General features: G+C 37.6%; 1 protein-coding gene across 1 annotated transcript in view; it reads right to left on the minus strand.

The window, feature by feature from the left end:
- Positions 1–4,561: 4,561 nt before the first annotated feature.
- SLC26A3 (solute carrier family 26 (anion exchanger), member 3) overlaps positions 4,562–15,271 on the minus strand; it is a 39,871-nt gene continuing 29,161 nt past the window's right edge. The window contains exons 15-20 of the mRNA XM_006859274.1: positions 15,008–15,103; positions 14,483–14,716; positions 11,825–11,879; positions 6,178–6,320; positions 5,983–6,048; positions 4,562–4,585 (exon numbers count right to left, since the gene is read on the minus strand). Coding sequence (XP_006859336.1) covers positions 4,562–4,585; positions 5,983–6,048; positions 6,178–6,320; positions 11,825–11,879; positions 14,483–14,716; positions 15,008–15,103 — 618 coding nt within the window. The remainder of the gene's footprint in view (positions 4,586–5,982; positions 6,049–6,177; positions 6,321–11,824; positions 11,880–14,482; positions 14,717–15,007; positions 15,104–15,271) is intronic.

Below are 15,271 nucleotides of genomic sequence, written 5' to 3' on the forward strand. Positions count from 1 at the left end.
ATGGTAGAGTTTGAGCCTGTGCTTAAGTGGTTTCTTGTTTATTGGATTTAAACTATAATTTGAATGCTATGGAGGAATTTGTAGAGTATATTAATGAAAGATGTTATAATCACAAACTTGCATTTGCTCAGGTCTCATTACTGTATAATAAGGTTTCCCCTCTAACTTGAAATTTAAAAACCTTTGTTTCTTAATTCTTATGTTGGAGCAGTCTAAACTCGGAATGTTTCACCATGAAGTTAACAGTGAAGACTACCAGTTGATTTTTTATTGGAGAAAAGTAATGACTAAATTGCAAATTTCAGTGCTTTATAAGGTGCCTTTAGAGTCAGCTTTTGCATTATAGGGGCTTGTTAAGTCCAGCTAAGATAACCACTTGCAGTTTATACAGAACTCCTGTGTATAAATTGATATTCTTAGGATACTATTATATGTCCTTTGAATAAACCCGTGACGGTTCCCCCCTTCCCTAAAATGGTGCATAATATGAACATGAAATGTGTAGTTTGCAGATTTCATTTATTAGATAGTTTGTAGTGTCAATTTAGAAACTTTCATTTTGGCGAAGGATCCACTGATTGCTAATTTATCATTTTATTCTGTGGGGTACAGGCAAACCAGATTCCCAACTTGGATGATCAGATGCAAATGGCATCTAAAGCTTAGAGCTGAAGTTAAAAATAATACAAATGGTCTTTTCAACCTTTGACCAGTTCAAAATAATTAATACACTTAAAAAATAAAGGGGTTTTTCACGCCTAGCAATTTGAGAGTCCAGTGTTAATGCAATATTTCTAGTGAGAAATTCTTGTTCTTAGAAGCGTGGGAGTGAGATGTATGAAATGTTGATGGGTGGTGAATGCTTCTGTCATTACTGTAGGTACTTGGACTGGTACAAACTTGATTCTCTTTCATGTCCCTGATTAGGAGCTATTAAAATACCATATTTTGTTTCATGTAATAAGGATATAGCCACATTCACTCAAGACACTTGCAACTATGAGGCGCTAGCTATCCTGTTTGTATTGAAATTCACTAGGGTTGATTGTGGTGTAAGACCCCTTAGTCAGTCTATGTATTGGACAAAAATAGCAGTATCATGATAAAATTCCACATTTCAAGACAAGTTGGCTTTAAAAAAACAAAAACTTTTTTCCGTTAGGTTTAAGAAATACGTGTTATGCAGGGAGGCATATCAGATGAATGTGTTGAAGCAGACAAAAATTTTAAATGGTTATTAGACTTGAATTCCTCCAGCTTTTGTTTGAATGAGGGTGGGTGGGTAGAAGGATAACAAAATTACTGTTAGTGTTTCTTTCCTTAAAGAAAAAAGATGTGAATACCAGCCTTATTTCAGGGAACCTTTGAAACTATGACAGACATAAGTCTAAATTCAATGTATGTATGTTTCATTATATTGCTCTTAAGACTACTGAGGTGGCAGTTTAATTCTTAAAAACAATAAAATGGAAGCATAAATACTGTTTTGCCTAGGTGAATTTTTGCCTAATGATAACATTTGGGAGAATGCAGAATTTTCCATGTTTATGTTGCTACAATTTGTACAATAAATTTAGCATACCTGTTTGGATATTAAAGCCATCAAAGTTGAATGTTAAAGGTATTTAGTGGCATATTTGTTCAGAGTATATAATATTTTGGGAGAGATTAGTTGCAAACACTGTAAGAAACTATTAATATATCCATTTTTGTCATTTATAAATCTGTTGCTCAAAAATATTGCATAAATACTACTTAACAGTACACTGAAAGATAAATGGAAGAGGTATTAACATAGTTTTAAAACAAAAATAAAAGTAGGTGAGGGAAACTCGTAAATATCTAAAACAAAAAGTTTTTAAGTGCTGTCAAGTCAGTTCCGACTCATAGCAACCCTGTTGAATAGTGTTTCTGAGGAGTGGCTGGTGGGTTTTAACTTTGACCATCGGTTCAAACTTAACCTTGCATTTTCCTTCAGCGCCACACTAGATACTGTAAGTAATCATCATTAAATTATTTTATGAGGTGTTGAAAGTGTGATAAAATTACAGGAGAAGAACCAGAAAGTAAGGTAGTAGGTTTGCAATTATAAATTGAGCGGTCGGTAGGGATTGATTGAGAAAGTGACTGAAATAAGGTGAAAGAGGTATGGAGGGCAGAGGGCATAGGCTGCAGCGTAAAGGCCTTAAAATGTGATTGTATTTGGTGTGTTTGAGAACAGGAGACTGGGGAGGATGGAATGAGGCAAAAATAAGTGTTCAGAGAGGTTAACGACAGGAGTTAGGAGACCTCGAAAGGCCTTGTAGAGCATAGTAGGCACTTTATGCTTAATCTGGTGGACATGAGAAGCTGTCATGTGGTTCTGAGCAAGGAGTGGAGTAATCAGAATGGTGAGAAAAGAATAGGGCAAAAGTAGATGCTGGGAAACCAGTGCGGAGGCTTTAGGAGATATCCTGGCAACATTTTAAGTGTCAAGAAGTGGGTAGCTTGTGGCAGAATATATATTTATATGTATAAATTGAAGCTCTATTATATAAGGAGGCTCCAAAAAGTTTATGGAAAATGTAATTAAAACATACTGAAAGTGTTCCACAAACTTTTTGAAGCCCTCTTGTACCCTAGATGTGGGAACCTAATAAAACAGGTATGGTTCCTGCTGTTTATAAGAGCTCATATTTTAATTTAAGAATTGTTCTTTTAAATTTATCTAAGAATTGATGCTTTTGAATTAATGGTGTTGGAGGAGAATATTGAAATTGCCGTGGGCTGCCAAAAGAACCAACAGATCGGTGTTGGAAAAAGTGCAGCCAAGAGTGCTCCTTGGAGGCCAAGGTAGCCAAACTTCATCTCTCATACTTTGGACATAATGTCAGGAGGGACCAGTCCCTGGAGAAGGATAGCATGTTTGGTAAAGTGGAGGGTCAGAGAAAAAGAGGAAGACTTCCAGCGAGACGGATTGGCAAAGTGGCTGCGTCAGTGGGCTCAAGTGTGGCAACAATTGTGAGATGGCGCAAGACCGGGCAGTGTTTCGTTCTGTTGTGCATAGGGTCGCTATGAATTGGTACCAACTTTATGGCACCAAACAACAAGAATTGTTCATCATGGTCCTCCATAACTTTAATCAAAAGAAATTTTTTAGATTCTTTTTCAAAGTATAGTGACAAGGAAAGAAATGTGCTTGAAAATATATTAACAACACACACATACCATTATAGAAAGGCTTATATCTGATCATTAATATATTTGCAAATAGCTTTTTTTGGTACATTGTATAATGCTAAACAATAAGCTAGTGACATTACAATGAATCTAGAATGTAACTTTGTTGTTTCTTGGCTTAGTTTGCTCCAGGAACTATAATTGATTAAACGAATAGATGAGCTTCTAGACAGACTTTTCATTTCTTTTGGGATCTGGAGATGAACTCTGGCTCTGCCACTTGCAGACTTTCAAACCCTGACTAGTTGTCCACTTTGAGCTTTGATTTATCTTGCTTTCTTGAAAAACCATAATACCTACCTCATAGGGATTGTTTTCTGAAATAAATCTTCATTCTAGCTGTATTTTAAAAATAAGCATAGGATTTCCTGACAAGTTAGATGAGAGGTAGAGAGAAAGGAGTCCAGGAGCATACACTTCTCTGAGGTGGTAAAGGTGCTGTTAGGGGTGAACATCAGATCAGTTAGGGACATGTTGACATCCAGGAACAGATGCCCGGAAATGAATTAAATTAGCTGCCCAGTGAGTGACAAATAATGACTGGTGGTTGACAAAATCATCAGATTTCCTCTAACCCACTGAGTCCAAGAAGAACTGGTTCCCCACTGCTTTCTCGTTCCTACTCATCTCTGGCTCTTTCATTTTACAGCTCCACTAGCATATATGATTTTCATAGGAAGTGCGGGGGGATGGGGGGGAGTCAGAATTTGAATCTAAAGCTGGTTATAGTTATAGGTTGGCATATAGGAGGGCCACTCCTAAATCTGTACAGGAGATTGAATGCTTTTAAGAAGCTGGAGTGAGGAGCATAGAACCTGGGCAAAGGTATCTCATTACAAAGGGTTTGTTAAAAGGTCTCCATGAAGTGTATTTCCAGCTAGATCATCATAGAGAGGGTCTACAAGCAAGCGTTTTCCAGAAAGTGAACCAGAAATTTAATAAAACGACACATCCACTGTACAACTTTTTTTTTAAATGGAGATGTATTAATAACAAATGATAAGATGGAAAGCGGTGGTGTAAATACACTGCAAAACATGCATGAAGGTAGTGACTCGGATAGGAATCACTCAGTCCTACAAAAATACATATAAACAAAATAATTTCCTTCCTTTAGTAAATCTACAAGATATAAAATTGAGAGTATTTACATAAATTTGTACTAGATATGTGAAAAATATACCATACGAGAACAATCTCGTTCCAAAGTTTGAAACATAATTCTGTGAAATAAAAATATTTCTTCATACAATGTATGAATGTATCAATAACTTTGTGGATAAAGTTCTTTATGTAGCAGGGTGTGACAGTCAAATGAAGGTCCCTCTGAATTGTATTTCCATTAAAATTTTGTTTCAACTGGTACCTGGAAGAAGACAGAAGGTTAAAAAGTATAAAAATTTGTATCTTTAATAATCATGTGTTATATTCAAAAAGTAAATATGGCCAATCTTGTCAGAATTAGCAGCCAAAAATTAAACAGAGTCATCAGTATTTTGTCTTCATTTTTACTAACTGAATATCTTCCATTGCCATGTGGTTAACTTAGATCTATGTGATACCATTTTATAAATTCACTGTGTCTTTCAAAGGTCTTAATTAACTTAATTCAAACAACAGTATACTCTTCTTGTAGCAGTTTGTTTCTTCACATTAGTTTCAGGGCCCACACAAGGCACACCAAGGGCTTTATGTGCTGCCCAGGCACTTCTGACACGCAGTGGGTTTGGGTTTTTTGTCAGCTAAGAAGTGCCACCAACCACCTCCCATACTTAGAGACAATAGATTCTTTTCAAGACTCAATTCTATTGTTATGTGGCATAGGGTTTCCAAGGAGCAGCTGGTGAGCTTGAACCTCCGACCTTGTGGTTCAAAGTGACCTTGCAGTCCAGTGCATTTACCCACAGCGCCATGCCGGGGCTCAATTCCATTAGTCTTCCACAAAAGGATCAAGGTGATGTAGTATAGTGAACACAGCGTAGGTTTTGACATTACACAGATCTTAGTTCAAATCCTGTTGCTGTTACATGATGTGTGACCTTAACTTAGTCTACCTCTATGAACCTGTTTCTAAGTTTCCTTACTTGGAAAAATGACGATACTATCTATATTGTAAGGATTAAGAGGATAAATGTAATGTACCTACTACATACCTGGTCTACAGAAGATACCCATTTTATTTGTGATCCTGCTCCTTCCAAACCAGAAACAATGCCTTAAATAATCGACTATTCTAGAATATTAATCACATTTTAAAGAATGGAATATTCTAGAAATGAATGTTCTAGAATGTAACATCAATCCAGTTAAGTGATGACTTGGTAACTCATTCTAGTAGGGAAGGGAAGGAATTTTTATTCATGGCTTTCCATGCATAGTGACACACAACAACTTCAACATACACCTGGGAGTTGTGGGATGAACTTTACCTTCTCAGCTCCACTAATTCATCTGTAAATGGAAATAGCAATCCCTACCCTACCTCATGGATAATTACTGTCCAGAAAAGATGATTTTAATTAGTTTGCAAAGCAAAAACTTAGATCCACATGCTCAGTCCTGCATTAATAGAAATTCAGTGTGACTATTGTTTGCCATTTTTGTAGTCTATTTTCCCCCAGTCTCTGAGATTTGTTGGCATCACGTCACTTTCCCAGGGATGGAGAACAGATGCTCAGATGAGTGCAGCATGTTGGATGAGGCCTCTCTACTTTCAGGCTGTTTTTTTGTTGTTTTTGGGTGAAGAATGGTGGTGAATATTACCTGACATTCCCGATTACGTAATCCTCCATTTGTATTTATGGTGAAGTCATATTTCATCTCCTTTTCCTGAAACAAACAATGGAATTGTGGGCTAAGAAACATATATTTTTTTTAATGTTGAAAAATAAAGGGAATTTTAAGAAATGCAAACGATTGACTATACAAATTTGAAAGTCAAAAAGCTTGTACCTGTACCTGATTGGGACTCAACTTTGAAGTACTGTAATCCTTCTTCATCAAAATATGCAAAACAGCATCATGGATTGTTAAGAAAAATATTGAGTCATTGACTTCGTCGTCGAAAAATTCACACCGAGTAAGTTTTTCAACGAAATCATCTGAATAGAGAAAAGAATAACATTTAGGAAGAGGTTTCACTTCAGACTTCTCTGTGAGGCTGTTGATGTGAATTTCTGTTTGCAAATGTCTATATCATAGTTGGTTGGTTATGTGTTTGTGGGCTGCAGTGTGGTGGTGTAGGACATGAACTCGACCGCAAGATTGATTTGAACCCACAAGACCTGCAGTTCAAACTCACCAGTCACTCCTTGGAAAACTTGGGTTGCGTTGAGTTGGAACCAACTCGACAGCACTTAACAACAACATAGTACAAGTATATCCTTACTACAGTGTCTTCTGAAACTAAAGGATATTTTTCTAATAAAAAAGGTTTAATGTGCATTAATAGGAAGAAGGAAAAGGATCAAACGTGAAAAACTTCAGTAGCTCTTAGAAGAAAACCAATTTACTCCTCTTTAGGTAGGAACCTAGTGAGTTAATCTCTCTACATATTAGATTGAAATATTGAGTTTGGCTTATTATTAAAAATTGACATTGTGCCAAAATAGAATACATACTTATGGACCAGAGATGCACTGTGATCATTGGACCTGTTATTTGCCATTTATCTGTTACCTATTTCCCCAAAGTGCCATCAGAAAACATTTTTCATTATACCTTACATTACCTTTCCAATCATTGAGGAATTTCAAGCATCAACTAGCACTTTCACAGATCTCTCAACCAAATATTACCTTGTGTCAGCTAACTCTAAATCCCTGTTGATTTTAGGTGGCGTTAAGTCATTTCCGACTCATAGCCACCATGTGCACAACAGAACCAAACACTGCCTAGTCCTGCATCATCCTCACAACTGTTGTGTTTGAACCCATTGTTACTGCCACTGTGTCAATCCATCTCATTGGGGGTTTTCCAAGACAGATATGTTTGTTTTTCTGGCAGTCCATGGTACTTAGAATATCTTTTGCCCACACCCAAATTCAAGTTGATCAGTTCTTCTATAATTTTTCTTATTTATAGCCCAACTTTCAAATGGATATGAGGTGATTGAAAATACCATGTATTTTCAAGGTCAGGCACACCTTAGTCCTCAAATTAACATTTTTGCTCTTAACACTTTGAAGAGGTCTTTTGTAGTAGATTTGCCTAATGCAATTTGTCATTGATTTCCTGACTGCTGCTTCTATGAGAGTTAATTGTGGATTCAAACAGAAATGAAGTCTTTTATGAATTCAATCTTTGTTTATCATGATGTTATTTATTGGTCAACTTGAGAGAATTTTTGTTTTCTTTACATTGAGGTGCAATCCATATTAAAGGTTATAGTCTTTGATCTTCATCCATCACTATTTCAAGTCCTCTGTATTTCCAGCAAGCAAGGTTATGCCATATGAATATTGCAGACTGTTGATAAGTCTTCCTCCAATATTGATGCCACATTCTACTTCACATAATCCAGTTTCTTGGATTATTTGCTCATCATACAGATTGAATGTTGAAAGAATATAACCCTGGTACACATCTTTCCTTATTTCAAACCATTCACTATCCCCCTTTTTTGTTTTAACAACTACCTCTTCATTGAGCACAATTAAGCATTCTGGAATACTCATTCTTTGCAGTGTTACCCATAGTTTGTTTTGATCTGAATAGTCAAATACCTTTGCATAGTCAATGAAGCACAAGTAAACATCTTTCTGGTACTCTCTGCTTTTAGCCAAGATCCATCTGATGTCAGCAATGATATCCCTTCTTCTATGTCCTCTTCTGAATCCAGCTAGAATTTCGGACAGATCCCTGTCAATGTGCTGCTGCAGCCATTTTTGAACTCTCTTCAGTAAGGTTTTACTTACATCTGATCTTGTTTGATGATTTTTGCATTCTGTCGTGTTAATTTTCTTTGGAATGGGCACACATAATGTTGTTGTTAAGTGCCGTCGAGTCAGTTCCGACCCATAGCAACCCTGTACAGGGTTTCCGAGGGTGTAAATCTTTACGGGAGTAGAAAGCCTCATCTTTCTCCTGCGGAGTGGCTGGTAGTTTCAAACCACTGACCTTAAGGTTCTCAGCCCGATTCATAACAACTACGCTACCAAAGCTCCATGGGCACAAATATAGATCTTTTCAAATCAGTTAGTCTTTCAAATTTCTTGGCATAGATGAGTGCTTCCAGCACTGCACCAGTTTGTTGAAACATTTCAACTGGTATTCCATCCGTTTCTGAAGCTTTGTTTATCATCAATGCTTTCAGTGTAGTTTGGACCTCTTCCTTCAATACCATTGGTTCCTGCTCATATGCTATCTCTTGAAATCATTGGGCATCAACTAATTCTTCCTGGTACAGTGACTCTGGGTACTACTTCTATCTTCTTTTGATGTTTCCTGCATCTTTCAATATTTTCCCATGTTGTTGTTGCTAGGTGAAATCAAATTGGTTCCAATTCATAGTGACCATATGCCCTGGTGTGGCGCTATGGGTTAATGTGCCAGATTGCAAAGCCATTTGAACTGCAAGGTTGGTGGTTCAAGCTAACCAGCTGCTCCTTGGAAACCGTATACAGGGTCACTATGAGTCAGAACTGACTTGATGGCACATAACAACAGCAATATGCATAACAAAATCAAAAACTGCCCAATCCTGTGCTATCCTCACAATTGTTGTTATGTTTGAGACCATTGTTGCTGCTAGTATGTTCCTCTGTTTTTGTTGACCCTCCACTGTACCAAGCATGATCTTCTACAGGGACTGGTCCCTCGGACAACATGTCCAAAGTACAAGAGACAAAATCTTTTAAGGAGCATTTTGGCTGTACTTCTTCCAAGACAGTTTTGCCCATAGAATTCTTCAGTATTGCAAGTCAAGTCTTCAGTTTTTTCTTCAGTTCTTTCAGCCTGAGGAATGCTGGGTGTGTTCTTCCCTTTTGGTTTTCTAACGCAATGTCTTTGCATATTTCATTACAATATCTGACTTTTCTCAAACTTACCTTTGAAATTTTCTGTTCAGCTCTTTTGCTCCATCATTTCTTCCAGTCGCTTTTGCTTCTGTACACTCATGAGCAAACTTCAGAGTCTCTTTGACATCCATTTTGGTCTCTTCTATCTTTTTAATGACCTTTTACTGTTTTCATGGATGATGTTCTTGATATCATCTCATAAATCTTTTGGGTTTTGGTCATTACTATCTAATACATCAATTCTGTTCTTGAGATGGTCTCCAAATTTAGGTGGGATATATTCATGGTCATATTTTAGGTTCTCATGGACTTGTTTTAATTTTCTTCAACTTCAGCCTGAACTTGCATATAAGCAATTGATGGTATGTTAAATAGTCGGCCCCTGGCCTTTTGTTGACTGAAGGTAAGGAGTTTTTTCACTGTTGCTTCCCACAGATGTAGTCAATTTGATTTTTGTGTATGCCATCTGGTGAGGCCCATGTTGTTTATTTATGTTGTTTAAAAAGGTATTTTCCATAAAGAAGTCACTGGTTTTGCAAAATTCTATCATGTGATCGCTACCACTGTTTCTATTACCAAAGCTGCATTTTCAAACTACTGATCTTTCTTCTTTGTTTCCAATTTTAACATTCCAATCACCAGTAATTATCAATGCATCTTGATTGTATGTTTGATCAATTTCAGCTTGAAGAATTCTTGGTAGAATTCTTAAATTTTATCAACATTGGCTTTAGTAGTTGGTACATAAACTTGAATAATAGTGGTCTTCCTTGTAGGCATATGGATATTATCCTATTACAGACAGCATTGTACATCAAGACAAATCTTGATATGCTCTTTTTGAAAATGAATGCGATGCCATTCCCCTTAAATTTGTCATTCTCAGCATAGTAACTGTCCAGTTCAAAATGGCCAATTCCAGTCCATGTTAGCTCACTAATACCTAGGATATCAATCTTTATGTATTCCATTTCATTTTTGATGACCTCAAGTTTTACCAGACTCATACTTTGTACATTCCACGTTCCAATTATTAATGGATGTTTGCAGCTGTTTCTTTTGAGTTGTGCCACATCAGCACATAAAGGCCCTGAATGCTTTTCTCCTTTCAGGTTTTTAAGGTCACCTCTACTTTGAGGAGGCAGCTATTCCCCAGTTGTATTTTGAGTGCCTTCCAACCTGAGAAACTCATCTTCTGACATTATAACTGGCAATATTCTGTTGCTATTCATAAGGTTTTCAGTAGCTAACCATTCAGAAATGGTATGCCTCTTCTTCCTAGGTGGTCGTAGTCTGGAAGCTCCACTGAATCCTGTCTGCCAGGGGTGGCTCTGCAGGGTAAGGTACTGAACTGTAAGGTCAGTGGTTCAAACTCACCAGCTGCTCCTCAGAAACCCTATCCAAGGTCACTATAGATTGGAACTGACTCAACGACACCTCACAACAACAGTGGTATACCTTCCGGCATCACAGCAACACACAAGCCACCACAACACAACAAACTGACACATGCATGATTGTGTAAATCCCTTGCTGGGTCATATAAAAGATCAAAAGATAAATTACATAGGAATCTTGACCTTAAGGAAAATAGAATATGTATATACCACTACAGCAGAGTATAGGAAAAGTGTTGTATGAGGGGACTTCAAAATTCTGTGGTGAAAATCCATTTTAATACCATTGTTTTGCAAAAATTTTGAAGCCCCTCGTGTAATAATGTGGGTAGGAACGATCTTTTTTCTTAATTCTTAAAACGAATGCCCAGTATATAGTAGGGTCTCACATTTTCATTGACCAAATAAGAGGCAGAGATCATGTGCTTTGGAAATGCTGAGAAACTGGGTAAAGACTGCTATTTCCCATTGGTGGGTATTCAGGAAAACCTGACTAGGCAGGTAAAATTTACAAGAATGACCAGGATTTGGACTTAAGCAGAAACTAGGTTGTTAGGAGCTAAGGAGTGCATGGGAGGCGAGGAGGAAGGACACAAATGAAGGTTACTGTTCTAGGAAATTTACAGTAAAAAAATGGTTCATGTTCCTGTTTTTGCAGCCTATTGAATTAGGAATCCAATTGTAAAGTTAATTGTATATCAATACAACCAAACTGTAAAGATGCTGTTTCCATATGGATTTTTATAGCTATCAATTTGATTTCTTCTTGATGGCCATATAAAATACCTGTTCTTTTGAGGTTGTCTATATGGAGTCCTGGTGTGGCACTGTGGGTTAATGTGCCAGACTGCAAAGATGTTTGAACTGCAAGGTTGACGGTTCAAGCTCACCAGTGTCTCCTCGGAAACCCTATATAGGGTCGCTATGGGTTGGAATCAACTCAACGGCACTTCATAACAGCATATTGCAAATGGAGTCCTGGGGTGGCATTGTGGGCTAATGCTCTGGGCTGCAAACTTGGTTTGAATCACAAAGTTGGGGATTCAAGCTCACCAGTCGCTCCTTGGAAACCCTATACAGAGTCGCTATGGATTGGAACTGACTCCATGACACTTAACAACAATAACAACATATTGCAAATGGACACTGAGCCTGAAGTGATTGTCAGAACATAAAAATCAAACAGCTTACCATCAGTTCCCACAATATACACATCCACCTGGATCCTGGTAAATTCTTGCAAAATCTGTTGAAGAGGAAGTACGTCTTCTTAGGGAACAGTTTTACATGTCAGAAACATAAACTATCCTAATTATAGGTTGTGGGTGATATGTTGCTTTATGGGTAAGATGTTGCGTTTTTTAGAAGCAATACCAATATTGTAAACAAGGTTCTGTGACTGAAAGCAAAACCCAAAGAAAAGAGCTTTCTCTCTGTAAGAAGTTAACACTCTCATTTTTGAGGGAAGTGTTATGGAAAAATGTCTGTCTCACAAAATCAACTTTGACATAATTTTCAAAGGGAATCTTCTATAGGATGATGTAGAGATTTCTATTCATATAAAAAGTAAAGCAAAAACAAACAAAAAACCCCCCAAGGCTCATAGATTGTTCCTGTTTCTATACACAGTGTATCTTAATACTTTTCCCTGGTCCCTAGACTAACAGGAGCTCTGGTAGCGTAGTGGTTACGAATTGAGCTGCGAACCTTAAGGTCAGCGGTTCGAAACTACCAGCTGCTCCGTGGGAGAAAGATCAGGCTTTCTACTCCCGTAAAGATTTACACCCTCGGAAACCCTGTACAGGGTCACTATGGGTCGGAAACGACTCGACGGCACTTAACAACAACAACAGACTAACAGGAAAATCCAGAAGTGATATGAGTAGGTCAGATAAAGTAAGAAAGGTAATCAACTAAATTGATCATTTGTAATTCAGGGGTAGGGAACCTTTTTCTGCCAAAAATTGTAACATCATACGTGGGCCATACAAAATTATCAGTTTAAAAATTACCTTGCTATATTTGGTCAAACATTTAATTAATTTACCCCTAATGATGGCTCTGGTAGCGTAGTGGTTACGAATCGGGCTGCGAACCTTAAGGTCAGCAGTTTGTAACTACCAGCTGTTCTGCGGGAGAAAGATGAGGCTTTCTGCTCCCGTAAAGATTTACAGCCTTGGAAACCCTGTATAGGGTCGCTATGAGTCAGAACCGACTCCACGGCACATAACCACCACCAATGTGATGGCTATGGAGCTATGGTAGTGTAGTGGTTGTGAGTCAGGCTGCTAACCTTAAGGTCAGCAGTTCGAAACTTCCAGATGTTCAGTGGGAGAAAGATGAAGCTTTCAGCTCCCGTAAAGATTTACAGCCTCAAAAACCCTATGCAGGCACACTATCACCACCACCACCACTACCAATGTGATGGTTGAAGTTCTGGTGCAGCACTGTGGAATAAGCACTCAACCTCAGGGTTGGTTTGAACCACAAAGTCGGCAGTTCAAACTCACCTGACACTCCTCGGAAATCCTATTATACAGGGTCACTATGAGTCAGAATGACTAGACGGCACTCAACAACAACAACAACAACAACAACAACAACAACAACAACAACAACGTGATGGCTGGAATTGAGGTTGCCATGGCAGAGCCAGACCAAAAGCTTTCCCAGGCCTTTTATGGTCCGCAGGCTGGACGTTCCCCACCCTTGATTTATATCATCATCAATAAACTTGTAGAACCTCTCTACAAGACACTGAATTAAGAATTAGGCTTTTAAAGAAACTTAAGTCTGAGTCCTTATATTTTGTGCTAAATTTTTAGGATCATAAATAAATAAATAAATAAATAAGAGAGAAGGTGTGTGTGCCACATGCTTGCATATGTGAGCACATATAGTTTTCCCCTCGGCTCAAATAAAGAAACAAAAAGAAGAAAAGTAAGCAACCTTGAGAGTTATGTGATATTAATTGAAGTTTTAGGGAAATGAAATGAATCCCATTTTCTAATTTTTCATCCATTGTTGTTGTTGTTGTTAAGTGCCATCCAATAGGATCCAACTGATAGCGACCCTGTATAGGGTTTCTGCAGAGCAGCTGGTGGGTTTGAACTGCAGACCTTGTGGTTCACAGTCCAGTGCTGATCCTCCAGCTCCACACCAGGAGTCCCATTCACCCATACTTAATAGTAATTAGTTCAGCTCTTACATAAACAAATTTCTGTGGAGACCCAAAAAGGCAGGACAAATGTAGAATTTCTTAAATGTTCTTTACATCTATTTCTGCATTTCTATTAGAAAGTATTACATGAATGCTGACAAGACTGTAGGAAGAAAACAGATGTCAACCTCATTGCGTCAGTCCTGTTTTAAAAGCATGTGAGACATTGATTCTTCTATTCATCTACTTGACTTTTTTTTTTTTTTTTTAGACAAATTGTTAAATAGCCAAGTGAAATTTCATCTGCTCATAATGGGTGATGGTAAAAAACAATTCCTTTTTACTCCAGAACTTTTCCCAATCTTTTCTGATTTCAAGACAATTTGGATACTGTGTTCCTAGGAATACGAAGATACCATAGAACTGATATTTGGTAGAAGTGTAAGCACAGTTGTCTATCAGCAAGTTCAACATCTGTTAAGATTGTAATTGTGGTTGCCTTCAAGATTTCATGCGGCCCATGGAAATGTACTTTAAACAAGTTCATTGAATAACGCTACCGCCATGGAATGCACTAAGATTACAATTTCCTTCTAATTATCATCTAAAGGAGGGAGCATCCTTCCACAAATACAAGTTTTTACCTTTAGGCTTTAATAGGTTGTTTGTATTAAGAAAACAGAAATTACCGTTTTGAGACCTCTCATTGAAGAGATGTCAAGAAATGATACTGCTGAGAAATCTAGAATGAGGCTATGGAGGCTGATTTTGGGGACCACAATGTTGAGAGGAAGATCTCCATTCCAATCTATCTGGAAGGGCAGGTCTGCTGTGTTGATGGGCTGATCCAGTTCTTCTATCTGATTATTGTCCAGCTCTTCATCGGAGTCTTTTAAGTCATCAACAGTGCATATAAATCCTTTCTGTAGGAGAGGTTAGAAATCATGTTCACATTGTATATGTCGAAGATTACCAAAGAGTTTCTGAAGCACAGATTCAAAGCTGGGTCGAGCAATGGGGTTGTAGACACTTACCTTTGGTACTTTTCCCAGAGGAATTAAGTTTTTAAGGAGTTCCCCAAAGGCACCGTTTAAAAATATTGACATTAATGACAATCTAGCCGGCATTTCATGTAAGGGAATTGAATTAACGCTTGAACTATATTTTACTAAACTTTTGGTTATAATGCATAGAAATGTGATCAAGAAACTTACTGGTGTTACTTGGAGTAGGCCTTTCTTCTGCAACTTTCGAATTTTCTTCAAGGCTTTATTGCGTTTTCGTAGAATCCGAAGTGGACTAAAGCCAATCTGAAAAGCACGTTTCTGTGTTACAAGATTACTGAATATTCTACTACCTATATAGTTTGATTGTATTAACTTTAACTGGGATGGGTTGAGGGATTAGGACAAACAAGGTATTTGTGAAAAATTTTTAAAGTGGTTTAAATGATAATATTGTATCAAAACTATGATCTA

The sequence above is a fragment of the Chrysochloris asiatica genome, unplaced genomic scaffold (genome assembly GCF_000296735.1).
Source record: "Chrysochloris asiatica unplaced genomic scaffold, ChrAsi1.0 scaffold00032, whole genome shotgun sequence".
Lineage (NCBI taxonomy): Eukaryota > Metazoa > Chordata > Mammalia > Afrosoricida > Chrysochloridae > Chrysochloris > Chrysochloris asiatica.